We start from the raw sequence: 18,332 nt of genomic DNA, 5'->3' as shown, positions 1-18,332 counted from the left end.
TTCCTAACACTTTTTATTTACCTGCAATCCTGATCGCCATATCAGCCAATGTATGGTACAGGCATAATTGTCTAGAACACCTCCACTTCCATATATTTTGTGCCATGATGCACAGGCATAACCAAAGTGATGCTGGACTAGCTCACTAGCTAGGTTTCCATCCAATTGTCCACAGATTTTCATGCGAATATTCTAAAATCTTAATAAAAAACAATATGCCATTTTAGTTTCATTTACGAAATGTTGGTGCTGGACATTCAGATCTGACCTGGTGCAGCCAGCGCCATCAACAAACATTCAGATCTGACCTGGCGCAGCCAGCGCCATCAACAAACATTCAGATCTGACCTGGCGCAGCCAGCGCCATCAACAAACATTCAGATCTGACCTGGCGCAGTCAGCGCCATCAACAAACATTCAGATCTGATCTGGCGCAGCCAGCGCCATCAACAAACATTCAGATCTGATCTGGCGCAGCCAGCGCCATCAACAAACAAGGGTTATTGGTGAAATCAGCCACATTTACCTGTCCTTAAAAACAGCCTATACCAAATTACAAAAACACTATTCCTGGTGTTTCAATGTGAAGCACATGGGAAACTTGATAGGTTATTATTTTATTGTTTTTTAGACTACTTTCCTAAAACAATAACTTAATCACCAAATTTCACTGGGTGAAAGACCTGGAGAGGCCTACAAGCCACAGTGTCTTGCACCCACTGTGACATTTGGTGGAGGATCAGTGATGATCTGCGGGTGCTTCAGCAAGGCTGGAATCAGGTAGATTTGTCTTTGTGAAGGACACATGAATCAAGCCACGTACAAGGTTGTCCTGGAAGAAAACTTGCTTCCTTCTGCTCTGTCAATGTTCCCCAAATCTGAGGTTTGGTTTTTCCAGCAGGACAATGCTCCATGCCACATAGCCAGGTCAATCAAGGTATGGATGGAGGACCACCAGATCAATACCCTGTCATGGCCAATCTCCAGACCTGAACCCCATTGAAAACCTCTGGAATGTGATCAAGAGGAAGATGGATGGTCACAAAGCCATCAAACAAAGCCGAGCTGCTTCATTTTTTTTGCGCCAGGAGTGGCATCAAGTCACCCAACATCAATGTGAAAGACTGGTGGAGAGCAGGCCAAGATGCATGAAAGCTGGGATTGAAAATCAGGGTTATTCCACCAAATATTGATTTCTGAACTCTTCCTAAGTTAAAACATTAGTATTGTGTTTTTTAAACATTTATATGAACTTATTTTCTTTGCATTATTCAAGGTCTGACATATTTTTTGTAATTTTGACCAGTTGTAACTTTCTGCAAGTAAATGCTCTAAATTACAATATTTTTATTTGGAATTTGGGAGAAATGTTGTCAGTAGTTTAAAGAATGAAACAAAATGTACATTTTACCCAAACACATACCTATAAATAGTAAAACCAGAGAAACTGATAATTTTACAGTGGTTTCTTCATTTTTTTCCAGAGCTGTATGTGTGGCATGTTATTACACCGACGTGCATTTCTTTATGTCAGACGGCTACTACGTCTGCCAAACAGTTATAGACATACAGAAGGAGGGTCATTTGTTATCGTTCGGTCAGAATATTTTGTATAAAGATAAGCATTATATTGTTATATTATAGAAGTAACTCTGGTAGGTCTGAAACAGTCTTCCTTACCTCAAGTTCAATTGTCAGAGTCAGTTGAATCGCTGGGGCGCACTTCCTTCATATCATAGGTCTGCATTAGCTAAAGCTTAATAACAACCACACAATACCACACCTTCACAAACATTTCTAAACTTTATTAGGGTAACATCAAAAGTATGTCAAGCCATTGTTTAAAGGGAAAATACTAGCAGAAAAGCAAATGTAAACCTGGGGAAAAAACATACAACCCTCCCCAAAGCAAAAAAACCTCCTGTGGTTGAATCTGTGTTTGAAATTGACTGCTTGACTAAGGGACCTTAAAAATAATTGTATGTGTGGGGTGCAGAGATGAGGTTGACATTCAAAAATCATGTTAAATACTATTATTGCACAGTCCATGCAAATTATTATGTGATTTGTTAAGCACATTTTGACTTCTGAACTTATTTAGGCTTGCCATAACCAAAGGGTTGAATACTTATTGACACAAGACATTCCAGCTTTTTATTTATATTCATTTGTAAACATAAAGAAAAACATAATTCCACTTTGACATTATGGGGTATTGTGTGTAGGCCATTGAAAAAAATCTACATTTTATCAATTAAATTTAGGCTGTAACGCAACTAAATGTGGAAAAAGTTATGGAGTGTGAATACTGTAGAGGCTATTAATAGAGAACATTTGTATAAAACCTATATAAACTATTTATAATTACATTACAATATTTTAGGTTAACAACAACTATATTACACAATTTCTGATATCACATCCCTTACTTATATTTTCCTGCATAAGTAAAAGTGGTGTTTAGTCCCAGGGTCCTTAGCTTAGTGGTGTGCTTTGTGGGTACTATGGTGTTGAATTCTGAGCTGTAGTCAATGAACAGCATTCTTACGTAGGTGTTCCTTTTGTAGAGGTGGGAAAGGGCAGTGTGGAGTGCGACTGAGATTGCCTAATCTGTGGATCTGTTAGGGCGGTATGGGAATTGGAGTGGGTGTCAGGTTTCTGGCATGATGGTGTTGATGTGAGCCATGACCAGCCTTTCAAAACACTTCATGGCTACCAACGTGAGTGCTATGGTGCGGTAATTATTTAGGCAATTTGGCTTCTCTTTCTGGGGCACAGGGACTATGGTCGTCTGTTTGAAATATGTAGGTATTACAGACACGGTCAGGGAGAGGTTGAAAATGTCAATGAAGACACTTGCCGTTTGGTCCGCGGATGCTTTGAGTACACGTCCTAGTAATCCATCTGCCCCGCGGCTTGGTGACTGTTGACCTGTATAAAGGTCTTGCTCACATCGGCTAAGGAGAGATTGATCACACAGTCATCTGGAACAGCTGGTGCTCTCATGCATGCTTTAATGTTGCTTGCCTCAAAGAGAGCATAAAAGGCATTTAGCTTGTCTGGTAGGCTCTCTAAGCTTTACATGAATGTGGTTCTGAATATTAACAAGTTGAGGAGACTAAATTACTTTTTATGTTAGATTGTAAACTGTCATGGTCAAACCATATAGATTCAATGGTTGTAAAGATGGGGAGAGGTCAGGCCATAATAAAGAGATGTTCTGCTTTTTTGACACCACACTCCACAAAGCAAGTCCTGCATGCTCTAGTTAAGTCATATTTTGATCCCGCCATGTGGTCAAGTGCTGCTAAAAAAGTTAAGCTGCAGCTGGCCCAGAACAGAGCAGCACATCTTGCTCTTCATTGTAATCAGAGGGCTGACATAAATACTATGCATGCCAGTCTCTCTTCGCTAAGAGTTAAGGAGAGACTGACTGCATCACTTCTTTTTATAAGAAAGATTGTGTTGGAAATTCCAAATTGTTTGCATTGTCAACATACATTGTCAACTGACACACACACACTTTTCCCACCAGGCATGCCACCGGGGGTCTTTTCATAGTTCCCAATTCCAGATCAAATTCAAGAACGTGTACAGTAATATATAGAGCCATTATTACATGGAACTCCTTTCCATCTCCTATTACTCAAATGAACAAAATACCTGTTTTCAAAAACAGTTAAAGCAACACCTCATGACACACAGCCTCTCCCCTATTTGATTTAGATACTTTGTGTATATGTATTGATATGTAGGCTGTGTGCCATTATTTAAATGTATGTAGTTCTGTTCTTGTCTATAAATGTTCTGTATTATGTCATGTTTCATGTTCTGTGTGTAGTAGCTCGGCTTTTGCAACAGCTAATGGGGATCCTAATAAAATTCCAAAACATACATGGCAAACTCAATCTGCCTTTCTCTCACTGGACACCTCCGATCTCCAGCCCTATGATCACTCCCACAACTAACACGCACAACTTTCTCCACCGATACCACACATTCCTTTGTCTCACTGGACACCTCCGATCTCCAGCCCTATGATCACTCCCACAACTAACACGCACAACTTTCTCCACCGATACCACACATTCCTTTCTCTCACTGGACACCTCCGATCTCCAGCCCTATGATCACTCCCACAACTAACACGCACAACTTTCTCCACTGGACCGATACCACACATTCCTTTGTCTCACTGGACACCTCCGATCTCCAGCCCTATGATCACTCCCACAACTAACACGCAGAACTTTCTCCACCGATACCACACATTCCTTTCTCTCACTGGACACCTCCGATCTCCAGCCCTATGATCACTCCCACAACTAACACGCACAACTTTCTCCACCGATACCACACATTCCTTTGTCTCACTGGACACCTCCGATCTCCAGCCCTATGATCACTCCCACAACTAACACGCACAACTTTCTCCACCGATACCACACATTCCTTTCTCTCACTGGACACCTCCAATCTCCAGCCCTATGATCACTCCCACAACTAACACGCACAACTTTCTCCACCGATACCACACATTCCTTTGTCTCATGCACTCCTGCACACTTCTGAAGTGCTGAAGTGGAGCGGGTTGAGAGATTCAAGCTCCTTGGTGTCCACATCATAGCCCAAACACACCAAGACAGTTGTGAAGAGGGCACTACAACACCTTTTCCCCTCAGGAGACTGAAAAGATTTGGCATGGGTCCCCAGATCTTCAAAACGTTCTACAGCTGCACCATCGACAGCATCCTGACCGGTTGCGTCACTACCTGGTATGGCAACTGCTTGGCATCTAACCATAAGGCGCAACAGAGGGTAGTGTATATGGCCCAGTACATAACTGAGGCCAAGCGTTCTGAAGTCCAGGACCTATATACCAGGTGGTGTCAGAGGATGGCCCCAAAAATGGTCAAGGACTCCAGTCACCCAAGACATAGACTGTTCTCTCTGCTACTGCACGGCAAGCGATACCAGAGTGACAAGTCTAGGTCCAAAAACCCCCTTAAGTCACTTACATTGTGTCTGCCAACGCCCCTGGGATAATGTACATTTGATGCAGCATTATGACAATTCAGCAACACAATGGTAGGGATTACCTGATCTGGTCTTGGGTCATTGATAAGTCATTGTCTCAATACAGCCTTATATAGGGGCATAGAGCAGTAGAGTAGAGGCACTTACAGAAGTAGCACACATGGGGAACATTTTTAGTAGCCTAGTGTCTGGGAAAAATGTGGCCTTTTATAAATGCATTTCATGCAATTCAACATAATTTTACACGACTGGAGACTTTGGCATAATCTTTTTTAATACCACACAAATAAACGCAATGACAGGCTACTTTGACACTGACAAACTGAGATCAATAAAAACAGCCATTTCATGAATCCATCAATAGCCTAGGTCTAGGTGTTTGGAGACATTGAGGGGCAGCGGATAGCCTATTGGTTAGAGCATTGGGCCAGTAACCAAAAGGTTCCTGGATTGAATCCTTGAGCTGACAAGGTAAAAATCTGTTGTTCTGCCCCTGAGCAAAGCAGTTAACCCACTGTTCCCTGGGCACCGTGGATGTCAATTATGGCAGAGGGGTTGGGTTAAATGCGGAAAACATATTTCAATTGAATGCCTTCAGTTTTACAACTGATTAGGTATCCTCCCTTTCCCATATTGTAGGCTACAATATGAGGAGGAAATTAGTCCTAAAAATTATTTCCAGTTTCACACTCCTTTGTCATGGCATAAAGCTCTTCGTTAAACAATATTTGGAAGTTATTAAAATATTTTGGTCGCCTACTGCTAAGAGTCTTCTCTTTTCAGCAGGAGCCATTTGCTTTCCAACCTGTGTTTTCCCGCTATTGCATTTTAAGTACTGCTAAAGGCCTGTTGTCAGCATGCTGTTTGTTTACTGACAGATTTTCAGTGTTCCCTCCTGTAGACTGCTTGCTTATTGGGCTACATCTACATCTAGGCTATATATAAAACATAAAAATATTCTAGGCCTCATGGTGTAGTGGGTAATTATTTATGTGTCCAGATATAAATGTTTTATGATGCCTCCCCAGACACACTTGTCTAAATTGATGGGTCGTGTGAAAGAAATACTATAACACCCAGCCACATCTGTTGGTGGAAAAAGTATTCAATTGTCATACTTGGGTAAATGTAAAAGATAGCTTAATAGAAAATGAGTGAAGTAAATGTTACCTAGAAAAATACTACTTGAGTAAAAGTTACCCAGTAAAATACTACTTGAGTAAAAGTTACCCAGTAAAATACTACTTGAGTAAAAGTTTTATGTCTCTGTTTAAGTTTGGTCAGGGCGTGAGTTGGTGTGGGCATTCTATGTTTTTGTTCAAGGTTTGGTATTTCTGTGTTTGGCCTGGTATGGTTCCCAATCAGAGGCAGCTGTCGATCGTTGTCTCTGATTGAGAACCATACTTAGGCAGCCTGTTTTCCCACTAGGATTTGTGGGTAGTTATTTTCTGTTTAGTGTGTTGTTTCACCTGACAGGACTGTTTAGTTTCTTTCATTCACTTTGTTATTTTATTTTGTGTGTTCAGTTCTAATAAATTAACAGGGACACTAACCACGCTGCATATTGGTCGGATCCTTCCTACTCCTCCTCAGACGAAGAAGAGACTCGTTACACATAACATTGTTGTGGTATGTTACAAAGTCATGTTACGACCACACATATCAATATTCATTTTATATATCAATATTTAGTCTTGCTAAGTGGATGGGTCTCAACAGAAGGTGTAAATGGTACAGCCAAATGGTTACTTGCGTAGTAGCAGTATCAGAAATAGTATCAATATAAATTAAATAATATACAGTATGTACACGAACGATATCAATAATGATAGTGAATGATGAGGTGGTTATATGCATACAATCAGGGATAAAGTGGCTGAGCTGCAGGATAAAAAAAAATAGTAGCAGCAATGCTAATGACTGGTCCGTCCGAACCACGCATGAACAAGGGAATCTATATTCGGAGAGCCTGTTTCTGTCCATAGCCTCGAAAAAACCCTAATCTTCTCAAAAATATACGTTTGTCTATCGGTGTCCAGTCCAGGTGGTAACTCGATTGATCTTTGTCTCTTTGTTTGTAACATTTTTATTATAAGTTTTACATTGTAAAAAGTCAAAATTATTTTTCAGGCCTTGAGAGGTATCGGATCCGGAAAAATTGGTTTCAGAACAAAACAGTCCAAAACGGAGCGGTGACAGGATCCGGCTAAAATAAAGCACTGGTTATGGGTAAAAGTCCACAATGAAACTAACCTTAAATTGTGGAGAATATGAATGTGTTGCCCATGTATATGCAATCATTCATGACTTACAGAACCCTTCTTTAGTGCCTTTAAAGACTCGATGGGAAAAGGATTTGGGGGAGGAACTTGGGGAGGACGCCTGGGAATCTGTGCTGCACAGGGTGCACTCGTCCTCTTTTAGCACTAGACTCAGCCTCATTCAATTCAAGGTGGTTCACCGTATCCACTGGTCGGGGCCAAACTTGGAAGAATATTCTCTCTGATTTTGATCCTACCTGTGTCAGATGTAAAGTGGAACCAGCCACACTGTTGCATATGTTTTGGGGCTGTCATAAACTGTCAGGTTTCTGGGAATTCATATTTAAATGTTTCTATGATATGACACTGTTATAGATCCGTCTCCCCTTAAAGCCCTTTTTGGAGTACTGCCCATGGGTACCCCCCTATCAAGAATCCAGTCGGACACTGTTGCTTATACAACTCTTTTAGCTAGACGGCTAATACTACAGAACTGGAAGATGGCAGCTCCCCCATCTTATAAATATTGGGTTAGAGATGTGTTCTGCTCTCTGAAACTAGAAAAAAGTCCATTCAATTCACGTGGGAACCCCAAACTGTTTAATGAGGCTTGGGCTCCATTCCGGTCTTACTTTAAACAGTCCATCCTCTGATGGCATTTCAATTAAAACTAAAATAAGTCTGTATTTGACCCCCATGTGACTTAAGGGTTGGAGGAGCTTCTCTCTGTGTTTTTGCTGGGGGGGTATTAAGGTCCATGTGCTTATTGATTGTGACCCGCGGATGCCTTGTTCATCTTGCCCGGGCAGAGACTGAAGTGTGAGCTTGTTTTTCCCAGTTATTTTTACATTTTGTTCACACCTACATGAATAATCATTCTATTTGTTTTTTGTTTTAAAACTTTGTAAACTTTATTTTTGGTCCAGTGGATGGTCGGTCTGTGGCCATGACTGTCTGTGAGTGGTTGCATTTCTCCACCCTTATCCCTTGACTGTTTACAGGAACAATGGTGAGGTGTTTGCTCTGTCCCTGTACTATAGATTGCCCTTTAACCTTTGTAGCCTTCTGCCTGGTGTGTTTAACTTGTCTAAAGTATGGTATCTTTAAAGCTATTTTTTTTTCTCTAGTTGAGTATATTATTTATATTGCTTTGTGTTGTCTTGTCTGTGTGTGTGTAAAACTTAATAAACAGAGTTTTTTTTATGTGGAGAATGATACATTTGCATCTGTTGGCCATTAATTAGCCTGTTATTTGCTATGCCTATGTAGGCTACCATTTAAAACAATAAATATGTTGAAATTATGATATCACTGGAGTCATTGCAAATCAATTTGTGCCATTTGTGCCACTTGTGTAGCCTATCTGGAGCTGGCAAATGGATTTAACAAATAGCCTATAACAGTTTATTATTGTTGTAGCCTTGTGTTATTATTCAATTATTTATGGACATGTTTAGTTAATAAAATTGGAAGTTATTAATTGTGATCATAGTCACAATTCTGTCGCAATTGCCGATCAGCTGATGTTAGAATGCATTAGATTGAAGGCAACAGTCAGTCAGATTAGGCTACAGGTAAAAAAACAATACTGGCTGTTGTTGACAAGCACATGCCTATTCAGTTCATATCCATATTTTAATATTTGATTCAGTGATTGAAACTACAACCCCATCCTCAGTATCCTATTCCAGCAGGCTGTTGGGCAACGGAAGCATTGCCTCGCTGTTCATGTTGAATAAATTAGTCTGTCAATTTGAACTAAGCAAGCTGCTAAATCGTTCATCTAACATCTTGCCTAGGCTACTGTAGGCCCATCAGGAGCTATAGGTTACCTGCATCTAGCTAACCCAACCATGACAAAGTTGAATTACAAATCATAAACCCAGATGCCAATTGAAATGTCAATCTCGCAAATAAGCCATTTATAACAGTTTGTAGTCTTAACATCTGGCACATAATAACATCACGACTGCCAGAAAATAGCCTAACATACATTTTTTGAAGTTTAATAAGGGAAAATGATATTTTCTATTGCTACATATTCAAATTCCTTTAGTCACAATAGCTCGCAATAATTATTATTTTGATGGAAAACCACATTTTGATTCTTAGGTTGTTAGAAGTTAAGTTGAGATTCCTTCTTAGTTCGCTCAATAACATTGTGAAAAAAAGGTTTATTAGCTAAATGTGGCAACTCCCCTCTTGCTGCAAAAAAACCAACATTTTTGCCCTAGTTTTCAGGCCTTGTGGGCAGGGTTTCTGTAGTCATTGGGCTAGACATTTTAGCTTGACCTGGTAACTGTGGCTTAGTGTGTTTAGTTCATTACCAAGTGCAGCTCGCTGTCACGACTTCCGCCAAAGTCGGTCCCCCTCCCTTGTTCGGGCGACGTTCGGCGGGCGACGTCACCGGCCTTCTAGCCATCGCCTATCCACTTTTCATTTTCCATTTGTTTTGTCTTTGTTTTACACACCTGGTTTCAATCCCCCAATTTGTGTGTAATATTTTATTGTATTACGGTCCGTATTTGTGGCCTTGTATTTATGCGACGTGTATTGTGATTTATTTGAGTAAAATTTCTTTCATTACTCATATCTGCTGTCCTGCGCCTGACTCATCTCACCAGAGGCTTTACACTCGCTACCTACTGCTGTGAACACAAATCTTTGTTTTTCCTTTCTGACTAATTTATTCATCACTGTGTGTGAATACCAGAACTGTAGGTAAGGTATAGGTTTTTCCACTGTTTAACAAACAAATTTGTCAATAGTTTTTGAATATTTTGGTCATTATTACAGAATTAAGTATATTGTTTAAATGCTCGTTATCTAACATTGTTAGCTACATTTTCAACATCGTGCATGGATAACTGGACAGTTAATTGGATAATCACAGCTGAGTTACATGGCACAAAATTGAAAAGCTTGTTAAAATCTCCAATCAACATTAAAGAACCCTAAATTTAGGAACTGTCTCTCTCACGTCGCTCTAAAAGGAGGACAATCGCCATAATTTCACCTACTCAGTGTACAAATTCCAGAGGCATCACCCTCTAATTCAGTACTGATTGATGGAATTATTTATTCATGTAATTAATTATGTTGCTATATGTTTAAATTCACTTTTGATATCTTTGTTTGTTTCGGTTGTGACCTTTCATATACAGGTAACTGCCAAAATAAAGGAAACACCGGCTAAAGAGTCTTAATAGAGCATTGGGCCACCACGAGCCAGAACAACTTCCATGAACCTTGGCATATGTGATTGACATACTGTATATTATTATCACAATCAATTAAATACATTAATGTCAGTATTTTTGTCTGACTTTTTGCCTTTTCACTCCTGCCCTGTGTTGTCTTTGACTTGACCTCCATCTTGCCCTTGTATACATCCTCTCCCTCTCAGGTAAATATTTTAAATGTTCATTTCCTTCTTCCTTTCTTTTAGCATTTTTCCCCTTTCTTTTTTCAAATATTTTTGATATATCACAGCGGCAGTTTTTATCCTCTCTGTCTTTTTTGTGTACTTTTCAGCATGGCACTTAATGGATGTCCCTGTCCTTCAATAACTACAAATAATCCAAAACAGAAATTATTCAATCGAATCAAATTTTATTGGTCACATACACGTGATCAGTAGATGTTATTTCGGGTGTAGCGAAATGTTCGAGCTTCTAGCTCCAACAGTGCAGTAAAATGTAACAATTAATATCTAACAAATTACACAACATATACCCAATACACACAAATCTAAGCAGGAATTCATTATGATTATATACATATGGACGAGCGATGTCAGAGTGGAAAGGACTAAGATACAGTGGAATAGTATAGAATAGAGTATGTACATAATAGAGGAGTAATGCAAGATATGTAAACATTAAGTGAATGAGATACCGTAGAATAGTATAGAATACAGTATATACATATGATATGAGTAATGTCAGATATGTACACATTATTAAAGTGACTAGTGCGCCATTTATTAAAGTGGCCAGTGATTTCTAGTCTATGCCTATAGGCAGCAGCCTTTAATGTGCTAGTGATGGCTGTTTAACAGTCTGATGGCCTTGAGATTGAAAAACAGATTCTATCTCTCGGTCCCAGCTCTGATGCACCTGTACTGACCTCACCATCTGGATGACAGAGGGGTGAACAGGCAGTGGCTCGGGTGGTTGATGTCCTTGATGATCTTTTTGGCCTTCCTGTGACGTCGGGTGCTGTAGGTGTCCTGGAGAGCAGGTAGTTTGCCGCCGGTAATTGGAGCCTTGCGGTTGCAGGCGGTGCAGTTGCCATACCAGGCGGCGATAGAAGCGTGTGAGTGTTTTAGGTGACAAGCCACATTTCTTCAGCCTCCTGAGGATGAAGAGGCTCTGTTGCACCTTCTTAACCACACTGTCTGTGTGGGTGGTCCTTTTCAGTTTGTCAGTGATGTGTATGCCAAGGAACTTAAGCTTTCCACCTTCTCCACTGTGGTCTCGTCAATGTAGATAGGGTGGTGCACCCTCTGCTGTTTCCTGAAGTCCACAATCCTCTCCTTTGTTTTTTTTTACGTTGAGTGAGAGGTTGTTTTCCAGGCACCACACTCCCAGAGCCCTCGCCTCCTATCGTCATCGTTGGTAATCAAGCCTACTACTGTTGTGTCATATGCAAACTTGATGAATAAGTTGGAGGCTTGCTTGGTCACGCAGTCATAGGTGAACAAGGAGTACAGGAGGGGGCTGAGCATGCACCCTTGTGGGGCCCCAGTGTTGACGATCAGAGGAGCGGAGGTGATGTGTCCTACCTTCACCACCTGGGGACGGCCTGTCAGGAATTCCAGGACCCAGTTGCACAGGGCAGGGTTCAGACCCAGGTCCTCAAGCTTAATGATGAGCTTGGAGGGTACTATGGTGTTGAATGCTGAGCTGTAGTCAATGAACAGCCTTCCTACATAGGTATTTCTCTTGTCCAGATGGGATAGGGCAGTGTGCAGAGTGATGGCGATTTCATCATCTGTGGATCTATTGGGGGCGGTAAGCAAATTGAAGTGGGTCTAGGGTGGCAAGTAAGGTAGAGGTGATATGATCCTTGAATAGTCTCTCAAAGCACTTCATGATGACAGAAGTGAGTGATTTCTTGAGTACAGGAACAATGGTGGCCATCCTGAAGCATGTGGGGATAGCAGACTGGGATAGGTAGAGATTGAATATGCCCATAAACACACCAGCCAGCTGGTCTGCGCATGCTCTGAGTACGCGCCTAGGGATACTGTCTGGGCCGGCAGACTTGTGAGGGGTAACACGTTTTAAATGTTTTACTCATGTCGGCCACGGAAAAGGAGAGCCCACAGTCCTTGGTAGCGGGCTGCGTTGGTGGCACGGTGTTATCCTCAAAGCATGTGAAGAATGTGCTTAGCCTGTCCGGAAGCAAGACGTCGGTCTCGGCCACGTGGCTGGTTTTCCTTTTGTAGTCCGTGATTGTCTGTAGTCCCTGCTACATATTGTACGTCTCATGTCTGAGCCGTTGAATTGCGACTCCACTTTATCGCTATACTGACATTTAGCCTGATCGATTTTCTTGCAGAGTGAATAACTACACTGTTTATATTCTGCCACATTACCAGTCACTTTGCCATAGTTAAATGTGGTGGTTCGCACTTTCAGTTTTGCGCGAATGCTACCATCTATCCACAGTTTCAGGTTAGGGTAGGTTTTAATAGTCACAGTAGGTACTAAGTCTCCTATACACTTCCTTATAAACTCAGTCACCGTATCCGTGTATGCGTGTAGATTATTTTCGCAAGCTACCCGGAACATATCCCAGTTCACGTGATCAATACAATCCTGAAGCATGGATTCCGATTGGTCAGACCAGCATTGAATAGTTCGAAGCATGGGTACTTCCTGTTTGAGTTTCTGTCTATAGGACGGGAGGAGCAAGATGGAGTCGTGGTCAGATTTGCCGAAATTTGGGTGGGTGAGGGCCTTGTAAGCATTCCCGGAAGTTTGAGTAGCAATGGTCGAGAGTCTTAGCAGCGCGAGTAGTACAGTCGATATGTAGATATCTATGTTTTTAATGTAGATCATCACATCAGATGTTTTTTTCAATCAATGAAAAGAAAAACAGTGTCAATAGACTTACTTTGGACTTTAATGAATCCCCATGGCTGGCATATCCTTTGGACAGATGTACATCCCCCAAAAACATATTTGAATCCCAAAACCAAACTTTATACATTTAAAATATTATATGTTCGGTATTGGCACTTCTTAGAAATACATGAAGATTTACTAACTTGTTCACAAATGTTCTTAAAATGTTGGCAGACAGACTACTCACTATGTGGCCATGATGGAGATAGTTGCAATCCCATTTCCTGATTTTAATTGTAGGGGTGAATGTTAAGGCACATTCATTCTACAGTCTTTTAATGTGTGTGTTTTGGTAGTGACATCATTTGGACTGCATTTTTCAGAGGAAGATGAATAAATACTAATTAGATCAGTATCTTTTAAAATAATATAAGAACAACTAGGATGGAGACATGCATAGACACAGGTGCAAATACACCCAATAACAGACAAAATGCCATGCAAAGCAGACTCACTCTTTGTCCAGTAGCTGCTTCACAGTGAGGTAGGCCCACAGCCTCTGGATGTGGCTATCAGGCCTGGCTTCAATGGGCTCGTCCGTTGATATTGTCTCAGAGTACATCACCCTATTGCTTTTCTGAAATAATCAAGGCATCCTCACATTACAATACTAAACATTGAATTGATTGTATATTTTGATATTTTGCTGAACTCTCTTCAAAGTAATCATATGGAGTGATAATTTTTACATATTTTTTTTTTATTGCCTTCAAAATCAAAAGAAAATACAGAACAGTATGGAGTGATTTGACCTATGAACTTGTGAAAGTAGCAGAGTAGAGGTGACCTCACCGATATGGCTATGACCTCTGCAGTGAATGTCTCTATGTTGTTGTCGGTGATCTGGCCAGACACCACGATCTCAGAGCCGTTGTAGTACTGGCTGAAGTTGGTCTGGGTCAGGTTAGCTCCACCCACATACACCATCTGCACGTCCGTCAATAGGGGTGTGGCCACCTCTTCATAAAAGCCCTGTTAATCATACATTACAGGTAACCTAGAGGTTAAGAGTGTTGGGCCAATACCCGAAAAGTTGATGGTTCAGAACCGACTATATGAAAAATGTGTCGATGTGCCCTTGAGCAAGGCACTTAACCCTAATTGGTTCTGTAAGTCACTCTGGATAAGTGTCTGCTAAATGACTAAAACTTTAAAGCGCAATAAAGATCATATCTCATCTAAGGAGGTTTTACTGTTGAGTCCTGATTTCCTAAATGTAGATTATGTGAGAGGAAACCAGTAGGAGCAAGGGGCGTGACTAATGGCCTCTGTACAGGCCTTTTATATTCCAGCTAATTAAGCTTACTTGGGACCATTTTTGATCATTGGTGTTTTATGATTTAAATCATTCAAATCCATTGTAGTGCAGAGACTGTTGTGTGAATGCACTGCTTCACAGTGGGTGTTCCCTTACCTGCAGCTGCAGAGCAGCATCAGAATCCTCATATATTCTGCGTCCCACACCGCTGTTCTCCAGTGCCATCTTTTCCAGGAACTCAAAGTTGACATCCATTCCAAAACCCAGACAGTAGAGTGGGAATTTCTTACCAATGGCTTCCTTGACATTCTTGTGGATCTTTTCCAGGTTGGTCTCACCTGAGCAAAGTGAGATAGGCTTTTATTGTGTTTGTGGTGTGGTGTGGTGTGGTGTGTGTGTGTGTGTACCTGTGGTTGGGTCTCCATCAGTGAGTAGTATAAGGAGGGAGGCTGAGCCCTCTCGTGGGTTTCGGTTTAGCATGGCTGTGCCCTCCAACACAGCAGCATTGATGTCGGTGGCTAAGAAGAGAAGAGAGAGGACCACACATCTATGTATTAGCTCCTATTGTCACTAACTAGGCTATTGTTCATAGCTCCCATTATTTTACCCTTTTGTGCACTTATTTTATTTGTTTATTTGTATTTATTTTTTATTTTTTATGACAAAAAACACAAGGAAGGGGTGACATTAAAGTATTAGAACATGAAGGACAAACAATACAGCATCAAGACACTATCAAACATGTATCAGTCTTTCTGCAACAGAGCCATCCTTATGTGTGAGAGTGCGTGTGCATGATAGTGATATAAAATATATGTCATAGTTTCCTTTTTCATGATTGCCAGCAGCATACCACCCTGCATACCACTGCTGGCTTGCTTCTGAAGCTAAGCAGGGTTGGTACTGGTCAGTTCCTGGATGGGAAACCAGATGCTGCTGGAAGTGGTGTTGGAGGGCCAGTAGGAGGCACTCTTTCCTCTGGTCTAAAAAAATATCCCAATTCCCCATGGCAGTGATTGGGGACACTAGCCTGTGTAGGGTGCTGTCTTTCGGATGGGACGTTAAACTGGTGTCCTGACTCTCTGAGGTCATTAAAGATCCCATAGCACTTATTGTAGGGGTGTTAACCCTGGTGTCCTGGCTAAATTCCCATTCTGGCCCTCAAACCATCAGGGTCACCTAATAATCCCCAGTTTACAATTGGCTCATTCATCCCCCTCCTCTCCCCTGTAACTATTCCCCATGTTGTTGCTGCAAATGAGAATGTGTTCTCAGTCAACTTACCTGGTAAAATAATAAATTAAAATCAAAAATGATCACAATCTTGTGAAACAAGATCCCCCACAGCTGTCCCTCAACCATTCAAGCCCCCTCAGAAGAAAACAACAATTAATTCCATTCCCCACCCCCATGAACCCCCCAATGCACCAACAACCAAGAGAATGAAACAAGGAAAAGACAGAAGAAAACAAACAATTCAAAAAATAAATAAATACATTTAAAACAAAGGACAACTGAAATCATAACAGCAATGCCTATTTTATATGTTTGTGTGCATGTCTGGCACTATTGCATGTACTGTATGTGTGTGTTTATTTGAATGAGAGTGTGTGTATATGCATGTGTACAAACACCTGCACGGCCTCAGCCTCAGGGAATCTGGCATTAGTTGTAAAAACACTGCCACTTAGTGTCATTCAAATATGCTTTTATTATGTTTCATTTTGACTTTTTTTCCCCTTTATCTTTTGACCATCATTCTCTCTCACACACAGCAACTCCACTCCCACTTGTCTCCAATTCCACATACCAACCCAGCTTCCCTCAGCCCATCCCATCATTCTCTCTCTCACACAGCAACTCCACTCCCACTTGTCTCCAATTCCCATCCCATTCCCTCATTCATTCTCTCTCTCACACAGCAACTCCACTCCCACTTGTCTCCAATTCCACATACCAACCCAGCTTCCCTCAGCCCATCCCATCATTCTCTCTCTCACACAGCAACTCCACTCCCACTTGTCTCCAATTCCACATACCAACCCAGCTTCCCTCAGCCCATCCCATCTATCTCTGCTGGCCACCCACTTCGTGTTTCTACGCAACACATATCTTTCAACTATGCTATGATGTTTAAGGCACAATTTCAATCTATCTAATCGAATAGAATCTACAGATTTTTGTGCACTTTTGATTTGTTTACACAGCCACCCCAAGAACCCAAATCTGATGTTCTTTCTATATCCAATGTTTTTTTCTAACTGTCCATTACTTGTCACATTACCTTTAAAAATCTTTGGGTTGTTGTCATGGTTACGGCAGGTCATGTGCAAAACAGAAAACACTTCAGTTGAACCAAATCTGATCTAAACCAAATCTACATATGGAGATGGTATATATCAGAAGTTAAATGATGGGATACTATGTGGTTATCGCTGTTTACACATTAGGAAATATGAATTGGGCCTGTGTAAATGCAGACTAAGTCTTACAAAATTATGATACACTGTAATTGTACTGTTGGCTTTGGAAACTTTTGAAAATAGGGAAGAAGATTAAGTAAGTAAATAATAAATTGTACCTCCTCTGTCTCGAATGTGTCGTGCAAAGCTCTTGGCAGCCTCCAGGTTTTCCTGGTTGGCCGGCAGCAGCTCCTTCTTCCAGGTAGACACAGTGTAGTCGAAGGTGATCAGGCCAAAGTGGTCGTCCTCCACCAGGTCTACCAGGATCTTCAACAAGGCCTGACGGGTCTGACAGTGCATCCAATCAAAATGAACCAATCAACCAATCAAAATTAACCAATCAACCAATCAAAATGAATTGTTACATGCATTAAATAGAAAAATGTGTACAATGCTCAATCGTTAAGCCTTTAGAGTCATTACAGCAGGCAACACATTCAAACACACAAACAAACCTGCTTCATTTTCGTGCCATGCATGGAGCCACTCCGATCGATGATGAACACTACATTCTTTGGTATGCGTGGTAGGTCACTGGGAGCAAAGTGATGGACAAAATACCCTTTTGACTCCTGAATAGAGAATCAGTGATAGTGATTAAAGGGTAGAAATAAAGAAATGAATGACACGATTAGAGTGAGATAAGTGTACCTTGAGCTCTCCCATGGATGTGTTCCTGTGGACGTCATAGACAATGACCAGGTCTCCGTTCAGGCCCTGTTCTCCACAGCTGTCACACTGACTCTGCTGCTCCTTGCTTGGGTAGAAATGTACCCAGGCCTGCGGAGATGGTGGTAGTTTAGGCTTCTGCTTTTAAAAATAGCCTAATTTAGCTTGCCTCAGCATGAGATCATTCATTTTCAGAATTAACATGCACAGATATGTGACAATGACATGGGTGCGAAGAATAGGGTTTGAAATTATGCCACCAAATTGTACAATGTTTTGAATTGAATACATTTGAAGGTGTCAATCCCCTTGGTTCATCTTCATGTGATGTATGTTATGTATTGACTGGACATGCTCAGACCAGAGCATGCGAAGACCAGCTGGCTGGTGTGTTTACAGACATACTGTATTCAATCTCTCCCTGTCCCAGTCTGATGTCCCCACATGCTTCAAGGTGGCCACCATTTTTCCTTTACCCAAGAATGCAAAGGTAACTGAACTATTGCCCCGT

At 41.2% G+C, this 18,332-nt stretch overlaps 1 protein-coding gene across 2 annotated transcripts in view; it reads right to left on the bottom strand.

The window, feature by feature from the left end:
• Window positions 1-18,332, bottom strand: part of LOC115131713 (inter-alpha-trypsin inhibitor heavy chain H3-like) — a 37,929-nt gene that overhangs the window by 14,115 nt on the left and 5,482 nt on the right. For both annotated transcript variants that reach the window (XM_065003135.1, XM_065003139.1), the window contains 7 exons: window positions 17,804-17,932; window positions 17,608-17,724; window positions 17,272-17,440; window positions 15,098-15,208; window positions 14,847-15,028; window positions 14,225-14,404; window positions 13,888-14,009 (listed from right to left, as the gene is read on the bottom strand). In XM_065003135.1, coding sequence (XP_064859207.1) covers window positions 13,888-14,009; window positions 14,225-14,404; window positions 14,847-15,028; window positions 15,098-15,208; window positions 17,272-17,440; window positions 17,608-17,724; window positions 17,804-17,932 — 1,010 coding nt within the window. The remainder of the gene's footprint in view (window positions 1-13,887; window positions 14,010-14,224; window positions 14,405-14,846; window positions 15,029-15,097; window positions 15,209-17,271; window positions 17,441-17,607; window positions 17,725-17,803; window positions 17,933-18,332) is intronic.

This window comes from Oncorhynchus nerka, linkage group LG2 (genome assembly GCF_034236695.1).
Source record: "Oncorhynchus nerka isolate Pitt River linkage group LG2, Oner_Uvic_2.0, whole genome shotgun sequence".
NCBI classification, from domain to species: domain Eukaryota; kingdom Metazoa; phylum Chordata; class Actinopteri; order Salmoniformes; family Salmonidae; genus Oncorhynchus; species Oncorhynchus nerka.
Note: the sequence above shows the minus strand (reverse complement) of the source record. Positions and strands in the feature narration are given on the sequence as shown.